Source organism: Melanostigma gelatinosum, assembly GCF_949748355.1.
Source record: "Melanostigma gelatinosum genome assembly, chromosome: 14".
Classification (NCBI taxonomy): Eukaryota; Metazoa; Chordata; class Actinopteri; order Perciformes; family Zoarcidae; genus Melanostigma; species Melanostigma gelatinosum.
In genome coordinates, this window is record NC_136647.1 from 8,024,849 (window position 1) to 8,043,832 (window position 18,984).

Sequence of the window (18,984 nt, forward strand, 5' to 3'; positions counted from 1 at the left end):
TAGCACTCGAGACCACGGTGGTGCGTGCATAACATAACTCGGAAAAAGCAATTCATGACACATACTGTACAAGCAATGTTCTATTTAGAGAGAAACCCTAAAGAATCCCCTTGAAAGTGCAACACTGAAGCCTTTCATACGTTGAGAATCGAATAGACACTAAAGATACAAACAGAATGTACATACAGAAGATATATAAACACTTAGCCAAATGAGAGAGTGGCCTGAGAGCAGACTTTGCCCGTGTACATGAAATGCAAAGTATCCTCCTTGATGTTGAGTTTGTTGGAAAACGAAAAGCACCCCATATTCATTTTTGAATTATTAATTTCTCTAAGTGAGTTATCGTGCATTCAAGGAGCCCCTCTGTGTATACCTTTACCTGTGTATATGTTTAGTGTATGTTGGGGCACAGAAAACCCAGAAGGGAGATGAAAAAAAAAGAGTTAACCATGAAATTCTATTAATCTGTTTAAATTATGAGCGAAGAAGCAGGGAAAAGGACAAAAGCAGGCAGGATATTTCCTGTCATCTACCGACCAGCTGTGACAAAGTGTCATCATGCATCATACGCCGACTTCTTCCAGTGCACGCCTGCCTTTCTTCTAACAGAGCAGACAGCTATAGGTCCATATTATGCATGTTTTTAATATCACAAAGGCAGATCACTTTCAAAGACAACTTTAATGTGCATGAGAAGACATGAACAACAGATGAAACATCAAAGCATACAGAGTCGGCTCTCAAATAAAGACTTGAGAAAAGTTAAGGATGCAAATTATAGCAACAACCTATATAGAAGTGTGTGTACCTAGAACTATAAAGTATCTCTAAGAGTTTGAATTCTCAATACCTTATCAAACGCGTTTGGTTTTTTGCAAACGGTTTTCTTCTTGAAGGGTATCGAAGGGTGTCAAATGAATCTAAAGAGAATAACAAAACGTTACATGAGAAGATATAGCGGCGCTGCTGATTTTCCACCAAAGATCAGATCACAGCTGTGATGAGCAAATGATGAGAGTCATGACTCGCTCAGTCCTGGAGATTGGTGAAGCACAATTAGCTACCGTGGTCTTGGTCTTGCGGCTTTCGAATCTGTAGAGGTTTGCCGGACGAGGCTCACATTATACAGCTTTTGCAAAAATCACGTTTCCACTGGCTTCAAATCACTCTGCAGGGTTCACTGAGGGTTCCTTATCAGTCCTTAGTAATTGAGAACCGTCTCCCGTCGGTGTCCATATTAAATTGTCTCCTTGGGTTTCCCCGTGTGTGAACTATTAACTATAATTGCTAGCTTCTTTGAGCCATCATGTCCTTAAAAATCATACGACTGCACTAGGCTGCTCAAGGCTCAACATGGTCCACAGGAGAGTTTATTTGACAGTCTTCTCCTTTTAGGTGTATGAGGGGAACAAAGTGGAGACAAGACAGGAGTGAGACGATACACTCCAGCCTGCAGATGGTCAAGTCGGAATGTAGTGAGAGGTGGAGGCTTAAAAAGAAAAGAAAAATATCTTGGTGCCATTTGGGGAGCATTTCTTTTTCAAACTGTTACACAATGATTTTTTTAGAAGACAGAAATGAGTGCAAAGACCCCATATAAGAGAGCGCATGGGTAAGCAACCAAAAGCTGCTGTCCATCCATGGCCAACGCCGAGATGAAGATCTTTGAGGCGGAGAGACTGCACCAGCCAATGATTGCTGCCGTTAGTATTATTCCCACCATGCCCCTAAAGAGGACGAGAAGGGAGCAGGAAGTTACCTTTCACTGTTTTAACTGTTAGCTGTAGCACAACTGCATTTAAACTGTTTTATTAAATGCAAAACTATTTGTACAACAACCAATGATCATTAAACTACTGACAGAAGTGGCGTCAGAAACAAAGAAAAGCCTTTGTTTGATATGCAAGTTATATCAACATTCATGAGCTTTACCGTTTTCCTGTGTACTCACTGTAAAGAGAGGATGACTCCAAAGCTGGAGAGGAGGATCATGGGGAGGAGGCAGTATCCCAGCACGCTGGCCACACAGCCGAAGGACACACCCGTCATACTCATCAGGTTGAGCAGGCAGTACACGCCAAGGCAGCCAATTGCACTGATACCGTACACATAGCCAAACTGGATCTTACCTGACTGTTAACGGAGAGGGGTAAAAAGATATATCCAGTCAGATATAGATATGCACACTTATACACAATAATGCACAGGTTGGTGTACAGATGTGTATATATATTTGCAATAGGGATGCACAGACACCACTTTTTTTTTTTTTTAAATCTAAATGTATGAATACAAGTCCTTAGACGTATTATTCACGACGGTTAACCAAATGATTTACCAGGAGAAGCGTCGCTCCGAAGGCCAAACAGAAGACCATGGGACCAGCCAGGTCTGTCTCATTCATGATGCTGCCGTCTGCTGCTTTCAATGGATGGAGCACAGTCAGAGTCTTCTGCCAGATGTGGTCAAAGTTGATTCCTAATTCTAAAACAGAGAAAACACACATTGGAAACATTGGATGCTAGAACTATGATCAAACATAGTTAGTGGCAGAATATGACACAAATAAGGAAAGCGTTGTATAGGATCTTTAAAATAGATCGTGACAGAATAAAGAATTGGAAGAGTTATACTGGTATAGAGTACATGCAACAGGTTTGCCGTGTAAATACCGGTACTAGGCCTTTATACAGCAAAAGAAACATCTCTCTTCCACGAATGCTCAGAAGCTTCAGTCAGCACTTTGCATGAGGATGTAGACAGAAAGGTCTCTCGTCTGACGAAGTGTGATTTCTTCTCAGAATAGACTCGATGTGTGTCTTCACCTTTCTAGGTCAAACTCCTTTTCGTCTAAAGAGTTATATTTAGGTTTGATCGTCAACATTTAAATTGACCTGGTCTCAGTGCCACAGCACCGCTGTCAAGCTGACATTGAGACGTAGCCGCGCGGTGCCACACATGTATACAAGCCCAGGAATGGACACAATGAGAGCAATGGAGACTGACGTCTAGGTCAAAGTATTCTCAGCTTTAGTCTCTAGTCTGGAAAAAAATAACCTGACAAAGTGTGAGAAACAGGAAGTGCAAGTATCATACATGGAACCCTGGAAGGCTCGGTCCACAGATTAAGGCCAACATAATTAACAGCTCGGTGTCGCTCAGTATCAGCATGTATGCCAATGAAAAGTTTTTCATGTGTGCGACTAGAAGGAGTCACTTTGACAGGTAGCCAGCCTTTGATCAGTCAGCCATTTATATTCTATTAAAACTCTCTTGTAGATATGACATCCTCTTAATCTGTAAGCGACTGCAACTGTCGAACGAAACTTTAATTTCACGCCTTAAGAAATGTCTTGGGTCCATGGCTAAGAACTGACAATGCAGAACAATTTCCACAGCATGACCTACATCGGTATTCAATTTGCAGTTTTGAGAAGCTGTGATGAAGTGTTTTATCCCTTCTGACACTACCAACAGCAATCAATTGACAGGATAATAACCAGCATATATTAGCACAGTTAACGATATACACAGTGCAATAGCTAATAGAAATCACAAACTACAGGCTGTGGTTGGCCTACCTTCTAGCAGCGGCGGCTCGTCCTCAAAGCTGCTACTATACATGGATTGTGACGGGGATGGGGTGTAGGTCTGTGTGGGCTGGAAGATTTGTCCCGTGTATGGCTGCTGGGGCTGCATCATCCCTGGGGCAGAGTAGCCCATGGGCTGGGAATAGTCATACTGACCATCGTGTTGCCTGAGAAACACATAATAATAATAATAATAATAATAATAATAATCACTAGTTATCTTTGAATGAAACACCCTTCACCTTAATCACAAATGCACTTAAAATATGTCAAATAATGTATTCAGCCAGGCAACAAAGTGTTCGGTAGGCAAGTCTTCAGCAGCTGAAATGGCTCAAAACAGAGGGAGCATCAGTCGAGGGAGGCTTTCAGGCTTCTTACTTGTTGTAGGGGGTTTCAGTGTTGCTGTAGCCTTGGCTTTGGTCATCTACACTGTAGCTCGACTGGTAAAAGTCTGTGTTGAAATTGTCAAACCCTGACATCTCTCACTCTGTTGGAAACACAGACAGTAACAGGCACACAACTTATCAGCTAGGTTGATTATTTATATATATATATATACATATATATACATATATATATATACATATATATATATATATATACATATATATATATATATATACATATATATATATATATATACATATATATATATATATACATATATACACACATATACACACATTTGAAAGTACTGTTATGTTGAACAAATATGCTCTCTGTCATAGAGCACAATCTAGAGAGAATCATCTCAAAAATATATCTTGCCATGACATTTGTTTTGGTACACTTTGATCATCAAAACAACAATGACTGTCCCAGATTTAACCAGACGACATAAGTCACATTGTTACTCAATCAATACATTTAAACATGGTTTTATCATCTAAAATTAGTCCCTCAGTTTGAGGCAACACTGCTATTGGTGATGCCACGACATGGAGCTTAACAATGTTCTAGCAAACATTTCTATTTCCATAATTTGACGCTGCACAAGTTAGATACCATTTTAAATCATAACATTACATCACACGAGGAATCGTTGAACACATTCACATGAACACATGACATGGTTAACGATCGTTAAAGCTACATTATAGCTCGTAAACTTAAGGACCGTTATAACAAGCGTTAATGTAACTGAGAGCTAAGGTTAGCTCCTTCGCTAACGCAACGTTGGCCACACACACAAAAACAAAGATACAATTAAATGTCATTCGTCTATTGTGAGCCGAATGTCAGTATCAACTATCAGATGGCTGGACAATTACAATCACTTTGAAGGATAATTCAACAATCCTTGTAAAAATACAAAACAAGCTAGTGATCGTTGGTTGGCTAACGCACCGTTGACTAACAGTTAGCTAACGCTAGCTATAACAGTTGCGGAGACCTGGCATGCATACCTCACGCATTATGTCAGTAGTAGCTTTAATATTCTAGTTAACTTTTATTACACAGTTTCTATCCTCAAAGCATCGCAAATGCTGATACTTACCCGTGATGTTCGACAAATCTACCCAGAGCACTGCCAACTTGGTTGTGGTTGCTACGTGTCAGGATAAAGGTAAATCTTCCGGTATGGTACGTAGCAGACGGGAAGCCGTTAGGGACATTGTCAAATTTCCCTTTGCATGGAAATGGGGCGCTATCTGCAGGCGACTGGTGGTATTACATTATAGTCACAAAAAGCATTAATTTACAAGCTCGGCTACTGTATAGTCTACACACAGTATGAACATATACAAAAAATGAATACCATTATATAGTACAATTTCCTGGTTGAAATACTGCAGTGCCGAGTATTATAGACCTTACCTAAAATCTTACCACATTTTGAAATTCTGTTTTTATACAGAAAATAGGGAAACATAATGGAAGCATGAATGTTTTATTTCTAAAGGTCATACCACGTGTTCACCGCACCCCTTATTTAAAATATTGAGCTCTTCTTATTAATACAATTCACAAAGGGCCATGGTTAGACATAAACTATTTCCTGTTTTCCCACCACACAATGTATGAAACCCTACTGGGTCCAGTTTGGTAAAAAAAACTGGGTCTAATGGAGACAAATAGAGACAGAGGGTAGAAGATGATTTAACAGGGCAAGCGCTGGGCCCCTGGCAAGAACAAAGGTAGTCTCTTTCATCAGGATGCGGAGGAGCAGACCAATCACTCTGCCAGTGCAGGAGAACTGCAGCGCTACCATGTACTGCCGGTAGATCCATCCTCTTTGATGATGACAGATAATGTAAAATAATAGGCTGATGACCCCTGCTCAGAGGAAATAGGGTTGGGAGGGAACAAGGGAGGCAGACAGCATCTCAGATGGTTTGAACTTTAATAAATGGAATCATTGCAAAAAAACACTCTTTAATCAAAAATAAAAGAGAAGTAGCCAACAGGAACAACACAATTGGAAAACTAGGACATTCATACGAATATCCTTCTGTCACATCTGTAAAAAACTACTATCCTGGCGTCCTACCCATGGCTTATTAAAACGAGATTATCCCTGCCTCAGTACTGAAACAAAAACACCTCTGGCAACCATTACAATAAAACGTAAGTATGTATAACTTTTATTAAGCATATATTAACTGGATTAACTGGCGCAGTGTGAAAAGGAACTACAGACTTGTCTCTGCTCCCTGCCTGGAGTTACAGAATTCTTTCCAGAATGAGAAATGGAAAAAGGCATGGAAGAAAACTTTGTCATTATTCAGAGGAGACGTATTGAGCCTCTTCCGTCTTTGACAGAGAAACTGTGATTGAGTTATGGGTCTCAGGGCCACAATACATACAGAAGCCTTTTGGTCAGTGCTGCACAAAGCAGTTGCCTCAGTGAGGCTGCATGATTTTCGAGGACATTTCCTTGCCAGAAAACTTTGTGACCATCTGTCAGATATTGCTCCAAGAATAGTTCTATTGCAGGCGTCTTTTTAAGCTGAAGGACAGGCAAATGCAACACATGACACATAAATAATTGGGGCGGTATGAGAAAAACCAAACAAACAAATCCAGAAAATGGAGAAAAAAAAAATGTCATTAACAAACCTTTCAGCTGTGCAGGCCCGACATGGATCATTCCTCTGCCTCGCGATGAACAAAATCAATTTGATGCACGAAACATGAATTCCTGCAAAAAACATCACACGCAGAAATGAGTCTCCTCCCCTCCATTGCCTCTCAACATACTTTTAATCATTTCTAAACTTGAAGAACATGTATTTCTACTTCATCCACTTAATTAACGGAAATTGAAAAGTGCCAGAGAGGGTAATTGAATTTAGGGCATTGTATTGCCGTATGCTGTCATAATTGGCTTCTTTTATAAAGTCCCTGCTGTAATCCTGCTGCAACTGCCTCGGTGGATTAAAACGAGTAATTTTCCTACACTGCAGCAACCCCTCATCTTCAACCACCTACTGTAAGATTTTTCTTTCCGCCTCTTATGGCTATAGCAGAGGGGGGAAAGCAAAGGATCAAGCTATTTAATCACATGTTGTTCTGGACAAAAACATGATGCAGATGGGAGATCATTCTTCTCCTTCTGCACACAACATGTGAACCAACACAAAACAAACAAACACACCTCTATTTTTAACAAAAATGGACGCGCACATTTCCTCAAGACGTTTACAAGATCACATAAATACTTTAATTCATCTCCCGGTAATTCAATTTCCTGCCACCCCATTGATACGACAGCTGCACAGATCATAAATTAGTAGGCATCTGGTACTTTGCAGGGTCCTTTTTCTGAAGCAGCTTTCTTTTCTCTGTGTGAGTGAGCTACATGAGAACTAAAATAACAATCAGCAGATGAAGAGCTTGTGAACCTTGTTTGTTCCAAAATGAGCTTTCCACCCACTCGAGATTTAACGGTTTCTAACAAAATTATAGTCATTATGAAAATACATCTCCTTCTGGAATCTAGTGACAATGCTGCCGATACGAAAGCATTTAAACATATAATATTAGGGTGCAATTGCTTGAATGTAAGACTATTTTGGTAAGAAATCAGGAAACATTTGTTCTCTATCCAAAGAACTTTAATGACATGAGATTATAATTGTGAAATGTTGAGTCTGCACTCCGGAAACGTTATAGACAACCCCCGAGATGCTGTGAAGTGGGAAAAAATGATTGGCTTTCTTTCATTTGATCGGCAATAACAAAATACTGTAGCGTTGACCCACCGGGCCAAAGCCAATTTATGTCAAGCATGACTTATCTTGCAGGGAAAAGAATGAGTATGGCCAAACTTTGTAACAAAAGTTAAGGGAACTGGGAACTTGGCAGAGTGGCTGTTGAGGTGGGATGGAAGAAAAAGAAGTGCCAAGGCCACGCTACTGTTTATATGAGACTTATTTTAGAAGCCTCTAAATCTCTTTTTGACATGTTGAACACTCGTGGGTTGAATGGTGCTGTCCCCTGATGCCAACCAGAGGCAGACAAGAAAGGGCTGGCAAAACTCCACACTCCGTCATAAAGCATCACTTCTGTATCAGTATTAGAACTGACACATATTTAATGGTGCATGTGTTTATTTGAATACAATATAGGCTAAGAAGCAAAAGATGGACATTTATGTGAAACAGTTTTATAATCTGTGAAATAATCTGCACGTTTGTCTCGTTAGAGTATTCTCTCGATTCAGAACAAATCGCTTTGATTCCTGAAAAATAACATTGATTTTGAAAAGCTGCTAATAAGCAATATTTTGTTCCAATATGTAACATACTTAAACTAGCAGTTTAAGTTACTGTATCGTACTTCTATTTCAATTAATAATAATAGGGGTATTAATGTCACATTTTCATGCACACTCAATTATATAAATGAATGTTCAATCACTCTGAACAGGCTGACAAGAGGCCAATATTGTCAGTCTGCTTGTAAAGCTCTCCATCTGAAAGCGTCTCTCTCTTCTTCAAGTGTATTCTTTCCCGTCTAACTGAAACTAATGACATGACAGAGGTAAGAGCGGGTCCAAGACTAAGAGGCAGATATTTCTTTTGGGACCCAACTTACATTATCTGATCATCAGTCTGGCCACTAAGTATCAAAACAAATCCTCCCTCAGATGCTCTCACATGGTTTTATATTATCACTTTATGATGTTTCACACATTTCAGAAGTTTCAGACGTTATGATGAAGTGTCTCAATTTCCTTTGTGTTTTTTATAGACCCACTTCGCCTCAAACTGCCTTCTCCATTTCTACTTCATTCCATATTTCCCAGAATGGCTTTTGACAATCCTTTGAGAACAGGTATGATCTTGTTGCCTTCAGCTGTGTTTTCTTCTCTTATTTGGACATCAATAGAGAATAAATGACAGCGTTTCTTGAGGCTCTGTTGCATTGTTGCATTATTGAAGCTAGTGTCAATGGAGGAATATATAAATGTCCCGTATTGATGGAATTCTCTCAATGTGACAGTTGAACGCCACTGCTCCAGGATGAGTCTGGACACAAGTCGTTCTGATTCTGTGAGACCGACACAACAAAAACTTAAGTTAACAATTTTTGTTTTAGATGGCTGGAATATGAACACCAGCTTTATTGGCAACATCCAAGATTTCAACGAGAATTAGATAGAACGAGTAAATACGCCCACACATGCAAAGAACCCTGAAAATAATTGATTATCACAATATTTGAGGTGGTCTTACCTTTAACTTTGGGTAGAAAAAGATGACAAAAAATATACAGCAACTCGTTACATGCACAGTTACTGGATCCCACTGGATGTACTGCTTTCCTGATGAGATTACTGATGACAGGAGTGAACAGAGACCCACACATTCAATTATACATCCTCTAGGCCTACTCACTATCTGTCGCCTTCACTTTCTCCATACTGACAGAAATTATTGATTTGCCTGTGCGTGCAGAGAGCTCCATGCAGTTCTTGATTGCGCACTTCAGTCATCGGATTTCATACTGTATTGAATCTCAGTTTGAGAATGTTGTTGAAGATAGAAGGACATTTTGGAGAGAGGTGTGCATTTACATTCTATGAGTATACAGTATGTAAGGCGAGTATATGTCCTGCACTTCAGCAACACATTTCCATTTGAACACCCTTTAAAGCATTTACAGCAAATAGCTGATGGTATTAGCTGAAGAGTAAAAATGGACACTACACCTTTAAATGGGTTTTTACAGTTCTAAGGGCTTTTGGATATTTGGCTCCATCCAGAGATTTTTCACACACATTGAGGACCTGTGGAAACCACCCTTTAATCCCAAGAGGCAGAGAGTAAAGCATGGAAAATACTGGAGGGAGGGAGATATAGAGAGAGAGCGAGAGAGAGAGAGCGAGAGAAAGAGAGCGAGAGCGAGAGAGAGAGAGTGAGAGCGAGAGAGAGGCAGACAGAGGCAGAAACACATACCACAGGAGAGCTGACTACGGCAGTAAACTAGCACAGCTATCGACCCCTCCACAGTGTTCCCACATGGCCTTTACTCTGGCAGAGGCAGAGCAGGTGCATAGCAACACCTCATCTGCATGGTTTACCAAATCAACAGGGTCGAGATCCCTTTAGGCTTGGGGAACTCTGTTGCGCGGTGCACTGTCCAAGGAGTGGCCTCAGAGATGGAGAGAATGATATGGACAAGGGCTGACTCTCTTATTGGAAAAATAAAAAAATCCCCTCTTAAGTTTCTTGATATTAGTCTTTAGCCTTCCAGGGTTAATTCTTCTTCCAACAGGAAAAAGTCTGCTGATGGGAGGTGATCCGTTTCAAGTACAGTCGCTCTTAGTTTTTGTTTTTTGTGTCAAAACGTCTATTTTTAAGGTAGATTTATTACAATCTGGTTGATTTATTTTCAAATGTTTAATTACAAACAGAGACCAGTCTGTTCCTCCTCAAGCCAAAGATTGCTTACATCCCCAAATCAAGGCTGAATGACAGATACCGGCAACAAGTCACATTACAGTCTTTATCGGCTAAAATCATCCCTTCATTTGCACAAACGTTCTCATCCTTCCAGCTGATATGGTTCTCTCCTGAAAAATGTGCAGCAACTCAAGAATGTCATAAGACTCAAGCAAACCAAACACAACACAATTAAATAACAAGGGCAACTTAATATGCAATTAGCAAGTTCAATATGAATGCGTTTTCATGCTGTTAAATGAATCCTGAAGCTCTACATTATACTTAAAGCATGTACACTGTGTTTTATTCTAATAAGGTTATGTGACATTACTGAAAACCACAAAATGCTGCAAATGACATTTCACCAAGAGTTTAATGTCCGGTGAATTTATATGATCTGAATGAATGGTTACTCTGTACATGTTCATCCCAGCTGTATATGAGTCCGTATACACATACACACTCTGATTTAATGGATGTCTTTTTTTTAACAAGCGCCCCCTCCCATCCTTTCACTACACCCACAACATGATCCTGGCCAACTGCTTTCTGAGTCCCACATGCTGCAAATTGAATCAAACGCCAGCTACTGTACTGTAAGATGCACACGAAACCTCCTGCGTACCACTTTGATTATCTCTGTGTGCAAATGATCTTTCTTCCTTGTAACAAAAGTGGAGAGGAACTTTGGGTCTGGCTGTTATTATCACTTTTCAGCACATTAGTGTTTGTCTCCATGTGGAAATAAAGACTCATTTTGCTTATTGATCAGTTCTATTATATTTCTAAAAGCCACAATTATCTTTTTGCTTAAATTGCAAGTTACAGAAGGAAGTGTAAATCTCTCCGAACAATCCAAACAACTGATTGTTGCCTTACAATCCATGAGCCATGGGCATTGCAATCATTTCACACAATCACTTGTGACTCAAGTGTTGCGAGCCCACACACTCTGACTGATATCACAACTATGTGGCTGAAAAATAAAAAGCAAGAAGTAGAGGGACATGGCCATTTTCCTCGGCTTCATCAGTTGTGCCTGTCACACAGTGAAGACCTGAAGTTACCCAGCCTCTGACCCAGTGCATTCTGGGAATATAACCGAGGCTTAAGGCTCCAGCCCCTGCAACCCTTGATAGGACAAAGGGGTTTAGATATTTGGTGGATGGATAAATTATCTATCGCTTTTTGGGTATCTTGTAGTTACATTGTTTATCAGTAAACATGTCCAGAATATAGCATCATCCTTGTTACAAACTGAAGGAAAAAACATACACCTGTTCTAATAAGTGAATGGCTCACAGGCTAGGAGGGGAGAGCTTTGCACGCACGACACATTTCTGGGATCAGGTTTTGACAAATCTCGATTTTGTCACGAGAAAATCTGTAGTGTATGTGACAACAGATCTAGATCAATGATCTGAGTCGATAGAGAGGTCATTCATGGTCGACAAATGCCACCAGCAAGCAAATGTGGCCACACTACACTAGCGAATACAAAACAGAGAAGCCAAGACAAAAAAAGAATAACCAAGTCGAACATTCAAATAAAGCAATACGTATACACATTTTATATATATATATATATATATATATCTGAGTAACACACTGAACACAATAATTAATTCAAAGAAGAACATTTGTTTCTACTGTAAACACCAAAAGTCAATAACCAATCAAACGCATTAGAGAAATTGCCTGAGCTAAATTTAGCATCATCACCTAGCGTCGCCTCCGCTGTCAGCTCCACATGCTAGAAGTAACATATACACACAGGAGTAACTCCTAGCTCAGCTGGCTGCATACTAAATAGCTCTGGGTCAACATTTCCCTGCTTTCCCTGTGTAGACTAGGCTGCAAGGATAAACTCTCTTTCTTGATGCTTTCACCAGTAAACAGAACAACACACACACACACACACACACACACACACACACACACACACACACACACACACACACACACACACACACACACACACACACACACGGACACCTGAAGAGTCAGTGTTAGCGAGTGGGATGACAGCTCTGCTGCTGTGTTGCTGGCCGGAAGACAAGCTGAGACGTTCAACTCCCGAATCTCTGTGGCGTCTTACAGACTTATACTTATCCTGGCTCCAGGAGTCACTTGTCCGTCCCTCACCACTCTTCTCTGCTCCGGCTGCCAAAGCCCTTAATGTTCAGCAGGCTTCCTGTTAAATAGCCTAGTCTCCAGGGAGAGCAGTGGACCTATAGTAGCAGGGTAAGCTGCCTTGGCCTGTGCAGAGAGTGGATGAGGAGGGGATTGAGGGGCCGCAAAGCTACACAAAGCAAGAAGAAACTCATTTTTTGACCCGCTGGTTTGGGAAGAAATCCAGAGATATTGCAATTTTAAATGCCCAGTACCCAAGAGAATATCACACTGTAACATCACAACAAATGTGCCCCCAGTTTGTCATTCTGCACAGCGTTTAGACTGTGTTTTGAGCCACGGAGGAAATAACCTTCTGCAAGAAACTGTTTGTCGATCGTACTATTTGATGCCATCATTTGAGACGTAATGAAGCTGGCAACTAAATCTACTTCCTCAGTTCAATCGATTCCTGTAGCACATCTGAGTGAAAGGGGTAAGAAGCTCGCTGTTTGCTTGAATCGCCTAAAAATATCTTGTTTTGATGCCAAATCTGGGGCGTTGGGACTTGTTGTTGATTCCCACAAGGACTTCATGGAGTTTATGTTTGAAGATCAATTCTGCGGAGAGAAGAAGTTTCTTAATGATTGTGAGTTCATCGGCTGGCTATAATAAGCTGAAAACCTTGCCGAGCAGTCTTTGAAGACACATTTGCGGTTGATGACTCATTGCATTATCAGCCGGAGGTGTTGGAGTGTACCTGCTCAGTAGGACAACAGGGGCTCAGTCCAGTCACCAGCCTGCTAAGATGATCTCATGGGGACTGAGCATCAGCAGGGTATTTGTGTCTCACGCAAAAACAGAATGAATAAATAAATTATTACAAAACGAAAAAAATATATTTCTTAAAGAAAGACGTCAGGTTCACTCATGGATTGTCTAAAGAATTGCCACAGATTCCCTGACACGAGAACTGTACCTGCTTCGAAATACAAAGCGCTGTCTGTGCAACATTGGTGATTATCTTATGTATTTATTCCTATTGTTGTTTTAATTGCTCATTTTACTTTAATTGATTTCACACATTGCTGCTTTCCTCGGGGCAGTTTCACTGAGAACGATGCTCACTTCTGTACAAACGGCAAAATCACACTAACATACATTTATATCTGGAAGCTGCCCCGTACAATAGGAAGAACTTTTTTTCTCCCTCCCAGACATAACCCGGCAGGCTGCTTCTAACCTTCAGGCCACCGTGACTGCTAGGTTTGATGCCATTACACTTTTTAAAATTCAAATGTAAATGCTTTATTAGCACGAATGTAACAAGGACAATATTGCCAAAGCCTGAAGTAATAAATAGACTATATAGAAAAAAGTACAATTCATAATATCAAGAAAATAGCAGCAGACAATTGACAATTAATCCTTGCTCTGTGTGTCTGCTTGTGAGACTGTGGAAGTGTGTTTTGATGTTGTTTGTGTCTATATGTGTACATGTGTTGATGTTCTCTTTTTCTCTCTCTCTCTCTCTCTCTCTCCCATGTACGCACACATGCACCGGTGAGTTAAAAATAAACATTTTGACATTTTGCCATGAGCAACGGCGTTTGACGTTTCCATGAGATCTATAATCACTTTCCCCAAATACCATATTCCATCTGAGAAACACCGTATTCAGCCTCAGGCTCCCTCTCCTCTGATCGGTTTGGTGGTGTCGCTCACTTTCAACAGACTTATCCCCCTGTATACTTCTAAATCTACACTGACATTTAAAGTTTCTGCCTGTTGAAACCTTTGAAAATCTTTAATACATTTTAAATGAGAAATAACAACCGTCCAGGTTCGAGGGATAACTACATCTTACATAGAAACTAATTTCAGTAAATACTCTCGCCTGCTGTACGAGCAGATTTCCCATCTAAGGCCTGGCATAATTCAGTGTGGATGTCATGAGAGATGGAAGTGGAAGTAGTATTCTGTTTATTTCAACCATCTGTGACCAGCCTGATAAATTCCCTTTCATAGTTTTCTCTCCACTGCACAGGAAGAAAATGACTGTGTTGCGATTTGATTTGTGTCAAGGAAGCCAAAGGCTTGCGATTTTACTTGTGTAAGAAGTGGACTCCTTTTGCAAACGACAATTCAAAATCTGTCTGAAATTGCATCTCTCTCTTGGAAAAACGATACATTGTTAATGTTGCCGCTGTGCTTGTGCAGTAAATATTTCGTCATGTGTTTTTATTGGCTAATATGGAACTGAAATAGTTTTCAAAGACATAAGACACCAAGAAACTAAAATGAACGTTACAGACTTTTTGGTGTAAATATGTCCTTTCAGCTCTGCGATTTTCTGAATAACTGCAAGATTCAAATTTTGAAACGTTTTTTCCTGTCTTGTCACGTTCCTTTGAAACACGGCATGACACCACATTGCAGATATATCTATCAAAAACATCAATCAAAAACACGATAACTATAGTTATCGTGTTTTTGATTGATCACAAACTGCACTGTTGTGTGTGTGTGAAGCATGACGTAGCAGGAAAAGGTCAATCTTATGTCAAATTTTTGTAAAAATGGATTTGAAAGGTTTTTTTAAGTAGGTAGAAAGACAGCTACCATGCACCCATTATATCACTTTTCTGTGTAAGGATCTGTTCATGGTCCTGATAGAAGAAGTCTGACTTTGTCACAACACAAACAGAGGGAGGCGCTGTTGCTCACCTTACAAAGCCGAGACAAAATCATCACACAATGTTACAGCTCACTGCCAGTTACAGCCATTTATCTGGGTCTTGAAGAGAGTATTTTCGTTGATATATTTTAATGTGTAAAAGGGCTCCAAAATTTAAACTACAAACAATCAAAATGGAAAACTGGGAACGATGTAAACAGTCTGTACAGTGGAAACCAAAATGTGTCCGGTATTTAGCGATTCAGACTAAATGTCATGCAAATAGATTCAAGCTGGGGGTCAAATTACAGCATTGTGAGCGTTTAGCTCATTCAGCACAACGATTGATGCAGCGCTTCCACGACTATACACGGATATTGCTGTTAAAGCCTAAAACTTTATTTTTAAAGAGGGGCATTCTACAAATTTAGGTAGTGGGTGGCAAAATTAAACATTATACAAATTAGTATACATGTGTGTGATGTGATATCGGGCATTTCTAACAATAGAGCTGATTTCTGTTCAATGGTTCTTGGCGATGATTTAGAGACCTTTGTTGTTTCCCACCCAGAAGCCTGGAATCGCTCCATAAGCCTTTAGAACCCTGTGTGTGGTGTGTGTGTGTGTGTGTGTGTGAGTGTGTGTGTCTGTGTGCGTAAGAGGGGGGAGCAACCGTGAAGACACCACCCAGCTCTGTAGGGGAGGGGAGGGTAGTATGGAAGGGAGGGTGATGAGAGGTGGGGGTGGGAAGCTCGTTTCAGCACCGCGGACAGCTCCGGGTAAAAGCAGCCAGCAGCGGCGGGTCGGTCCTCTCCGCTGCTGTGGAAAAAAAGAGATTTTTTTTAACAACCTCTTGAAGGCAGCGAACACGATACGTTTTCTCGAGGAGGGGACTTCATTTAATTCAGTCTGGATCAGGCGACATCTTTGTAGTGACAGGCTACAGCCAAAAACCATTACAGGACTCCCGATTGTTGCGCGTGCGATTCTCTGTGAAGTTTCTGCCACTGAACGGGATTCTACCTCCTCCCGCTCGTCGGCACAGCCCGGATAATCAGCCCGGTGTGTTAGGGAAGTTGAGGAGAAATCAGCACCATCGGCACCATCTCCAGTTTGGACTGTGTCCTAAGTTGTTGGACTTTTCTCGTTTGTTCAGTTCTTCTGCTTAATGTCCTGGATGTTTGTGTGCGTGTGTGTGCAGAAGGTTTTCTATTTGTCTGTTGAGTAGGACTTTTTCGTTCGGTGCTATATGCTTCACAGCCTCCACGGTGCCCCCCACCCCTCCACCCTGTAATGCTTTTACATTTGCCACTGATGCACGGCTTTTGATACATTTCCTCTTTCTCGCAGCTCTGATTCTTTTCCTCCTCCCAGTCATCCATCTCGGCCTTCTTTTAATTCAACATTCACAGCGGGGACGCCCCAGGCTGCCATCTTCTCCCCCCCCCCCCCCCCCCCCCCCCTCATTTTCGACAACTGCAAAATACTAGTAGGTGATAATGGCCATGGATCGGTGAAGAATGCATATTCAGATTGTTGTAGGGTGAAGTTGGAGGCACCGAATCAACACAAAATAACCGAGGACACAGCTTAGGAACTTTTAACATCCTGAGCCATCGTTTTTTTTTTCCCTCACTGAGACTTGCTGTAATAGGCGTGTAGCCTGTTTCGAGCTATTCATGACGGAAACGATGGCGCTGAGTGGGAACTGTAGGACTAACACCAAAGAGCAAGCATCGGTTCAGAACAGTTTCCCAGATGTTGTTGAATTAAACGTGGGGGGCCAGGTTTATTACACGCGTCACTCAACTTTGGTGGGTACCCCGAATTCATTACTCGGCAAGCTGTTCTCTTCCAAAAAAGATGCGTCAAATGACCTGGCGAGAGACCCCAAGGGCCGTTATTTCATCGACAGAGACGGCTTTTTATTCCGGTATGTGTTGGACTACCTCCGAGACAGGCAAGTCGTCCTCCCGGACCACTTCCCTGAGAAAGGGAGGCTCAGGAAAGAGGCGGAGTACTTCCAATTGCCCGACTTGGTGAAGCTCCTGACCCCTGACGATATCAAGCACAGCCCGGACGACTACTTCCACAGCGACTATGAAGAAGGCTCCCAGGGCAGCGACCACCGGCAGTGTCCGCCTCCCTCTCTTGTCCCCGCGGACAGAAAGAGCGGCTTCATCACGGTGGGGTACCGGGGGTCGTGCACCATGGGCCAAGAGACTCAGACGGACGGCAAGTTCAGGAGGGTGCCTCGGATACTGATATGCGGTCGGGTGGCACTCGCCAAAGAAGTTTTCGGGGAGACCCTGAACGAGAGCCGGGATCCGGACAGGACCCCGGATCGGTACACCTCCCGGTTTTACCTCAAGTTCAAGCACCTGGAGAGGTCTTTTGACATGCTGTCGGAGTGCGGTTTCCAAATGGTGGCCTGCAACTCGTCAGTCACGGCCTCGTTTGTCAACCAGCACACGGAGGACAAGATCTGGTCGAGCTACACAGAATACGTCTTCTACCGTAAGTGGCACCTTTGCTTTTTATCACAGCAGGTCATCGTTCACGTGCGCGCACACAAAGTTGGAGTCACCGCTAGAAGGCGCACTTGTTTTGCTGGTCCTGCTCGTGAGAGAGACATGTGGTTATAGGAGTGAATGGGCGTTTCTAGCACAGGACACCCCCTGTTTTGAATGATGTGGGTGTGCCAGACACTTCAGTGTGGTGGCTGCTAGAGACAGTGTGAACAAAGCTGCTTCCACTTGCATATTTAACCTCCAGTTCCTGGAATTGTGTAACTTTTTTAACTTAAAAAAAAAAAAAAAGCATTTGCTACATTTTCATGCAAACACAAATGCAAAGTCAAACTTACACGCTCCGTAAGTGGAATAAGTTTTGTCTGAGCCTTGTGGAACGATAGAACATTTAATAAAATCACTCCTGGCAATTGGGGTTCAGCCAATGTGTTGCTGTCGCTCCCTGGAAGCGATGCAACCTTATCAGCAAACATGAGGGACTACTTCATGTTCTGATCACAGTGTGTTCTTCAAATCTATTACAGCATGTTGCAGCATTCTGCACTCTATTGCAGGCTAGTTTATATTTCATAAGATTGCACTCGATTTTGATAATTTCACTCCCATCTGAGACACGGCAACAGTCAGAGCAATGATTTGTCAACGCTTCCCATTTCTCATCTTGGTGCAATTTTCTACTCCACCTCCTGTCTGCTTTCATCCAGCCCATCCTTTCAACTTGGTGCATTTCCTTCTGGCTTTTCTGATTCATTACGTTTCTCCATCTTTGCTCACTGGCTGGCAGCAAGCACAAGAGCAGTAGTGAGGAAGAGATCATGACTTTTAAATGAGCTTCCGTGAGATTTTATGATGCAAGCAAATAATCCATATTCTCTGATATAATCTGTCACAAACTTGATTGCTGCCATGAAATAGACAGTGTTACAGTGTGTTTGTGCTTAGCGCTTAGTACCTATGCACTACTTGGATAGGACAAAACTTTCCTTAGGAATAACTGCTGAATCTGTAGCAGAGGCCATTTCTGAGATGCCATGAAATATTATGAAAATACTAAAAACAGGCCTCTAAAAATGAAGCAAAACTCTTTATTTTTCTTGCATATAACCAACAAGTAATGAATTCTGCTTTTTTTATAATTAATCTGACACTTAATTAAGTGTATTGAAGTGCTGTAA

The 18,984-nt window shown here is 41.5% G+C and overlaps 2 protein-coding genes across 2 annotated transcripts in view; one reads left to right on the forward strand and one right to left on the reverse strand.

Annotated features, from left to right (window-relative positions):
* Positions 1 to 672: 672 nt before the first annotated feature.
* yipf5 (Yip1 domain family, member 5) lies at positions 673 to 5,194 on the reverse strand. The gene is made up of 6 exons (XM_079284006.1): positions 5,095 to 5,194; positions 3,975 to 4,083; positions 3,585 to 3,760; positions 2,342 to 2,487; positions 1,955 to 2,136; positions 673 to 1,730 (listed from the first exon to the last, which is right to left on the reverse strand). The coding sequence occupies exons 2-6, from the start codon at positions 4,073 to 4,075 to the stop codon at positions 1,568 to 1,570; spliced, it is 768 nt and encodes a 255-aa protein (XP_079140132.1). The 5' UTR covers positions 4,076 to 4,083; positions 5,095 to 5,194; the 3' UTR covers positions 673 to 1,567.
* An 11,763-nt stretch (positions 5,195 to 16,957) lies between these two features.
* The window catches only part of kctd16b (potassium channel tetramerization domain containing 16b), a gene marked incomplete at both ends in the record, with an annotated part of 79,732 nt that continues 77,705 nt past the window's right edge, over positions 16,958 to 18,984 (forward strand). The window contains one exon of the mRNA XM_079284196.1: positions 16,958 to 17,795. Coding sequence (XP_079140322.1) covers positions 16,958 to 17,795 — 838 coding nt within the window. The remainder of the gene's footprint in view (positions 17,796 to 18,984) is intronic.

What these genes read in the sequence shown, in the direction of transcription:
- yipf5 (XM_079284006.1), bottom strand. Translation starts at nt 4,075, where the DNA reads ATGTCAGGGTTTGACAATTTCAACACAGACTTTTACCAGTCGAGCTAC. An exon ending in ACTGAAACCCCCTACAACAA is followed by an intron (nt 3,761 to 3,974) that starts GTAAGAAGCCTG and finishes TGTGTTTCTCAG; the next exon opens with GCAACACGATGGTCAGTATG. An exon ending in GGAGTCATCCTCTCTTTACA is followed by an intron (nt 1,731 to 1,954) that starts GTGAGTACACAG and finishes CGTCCTCTTTAG; the next exon opens with GGGCATGGTGGGAATAATAC.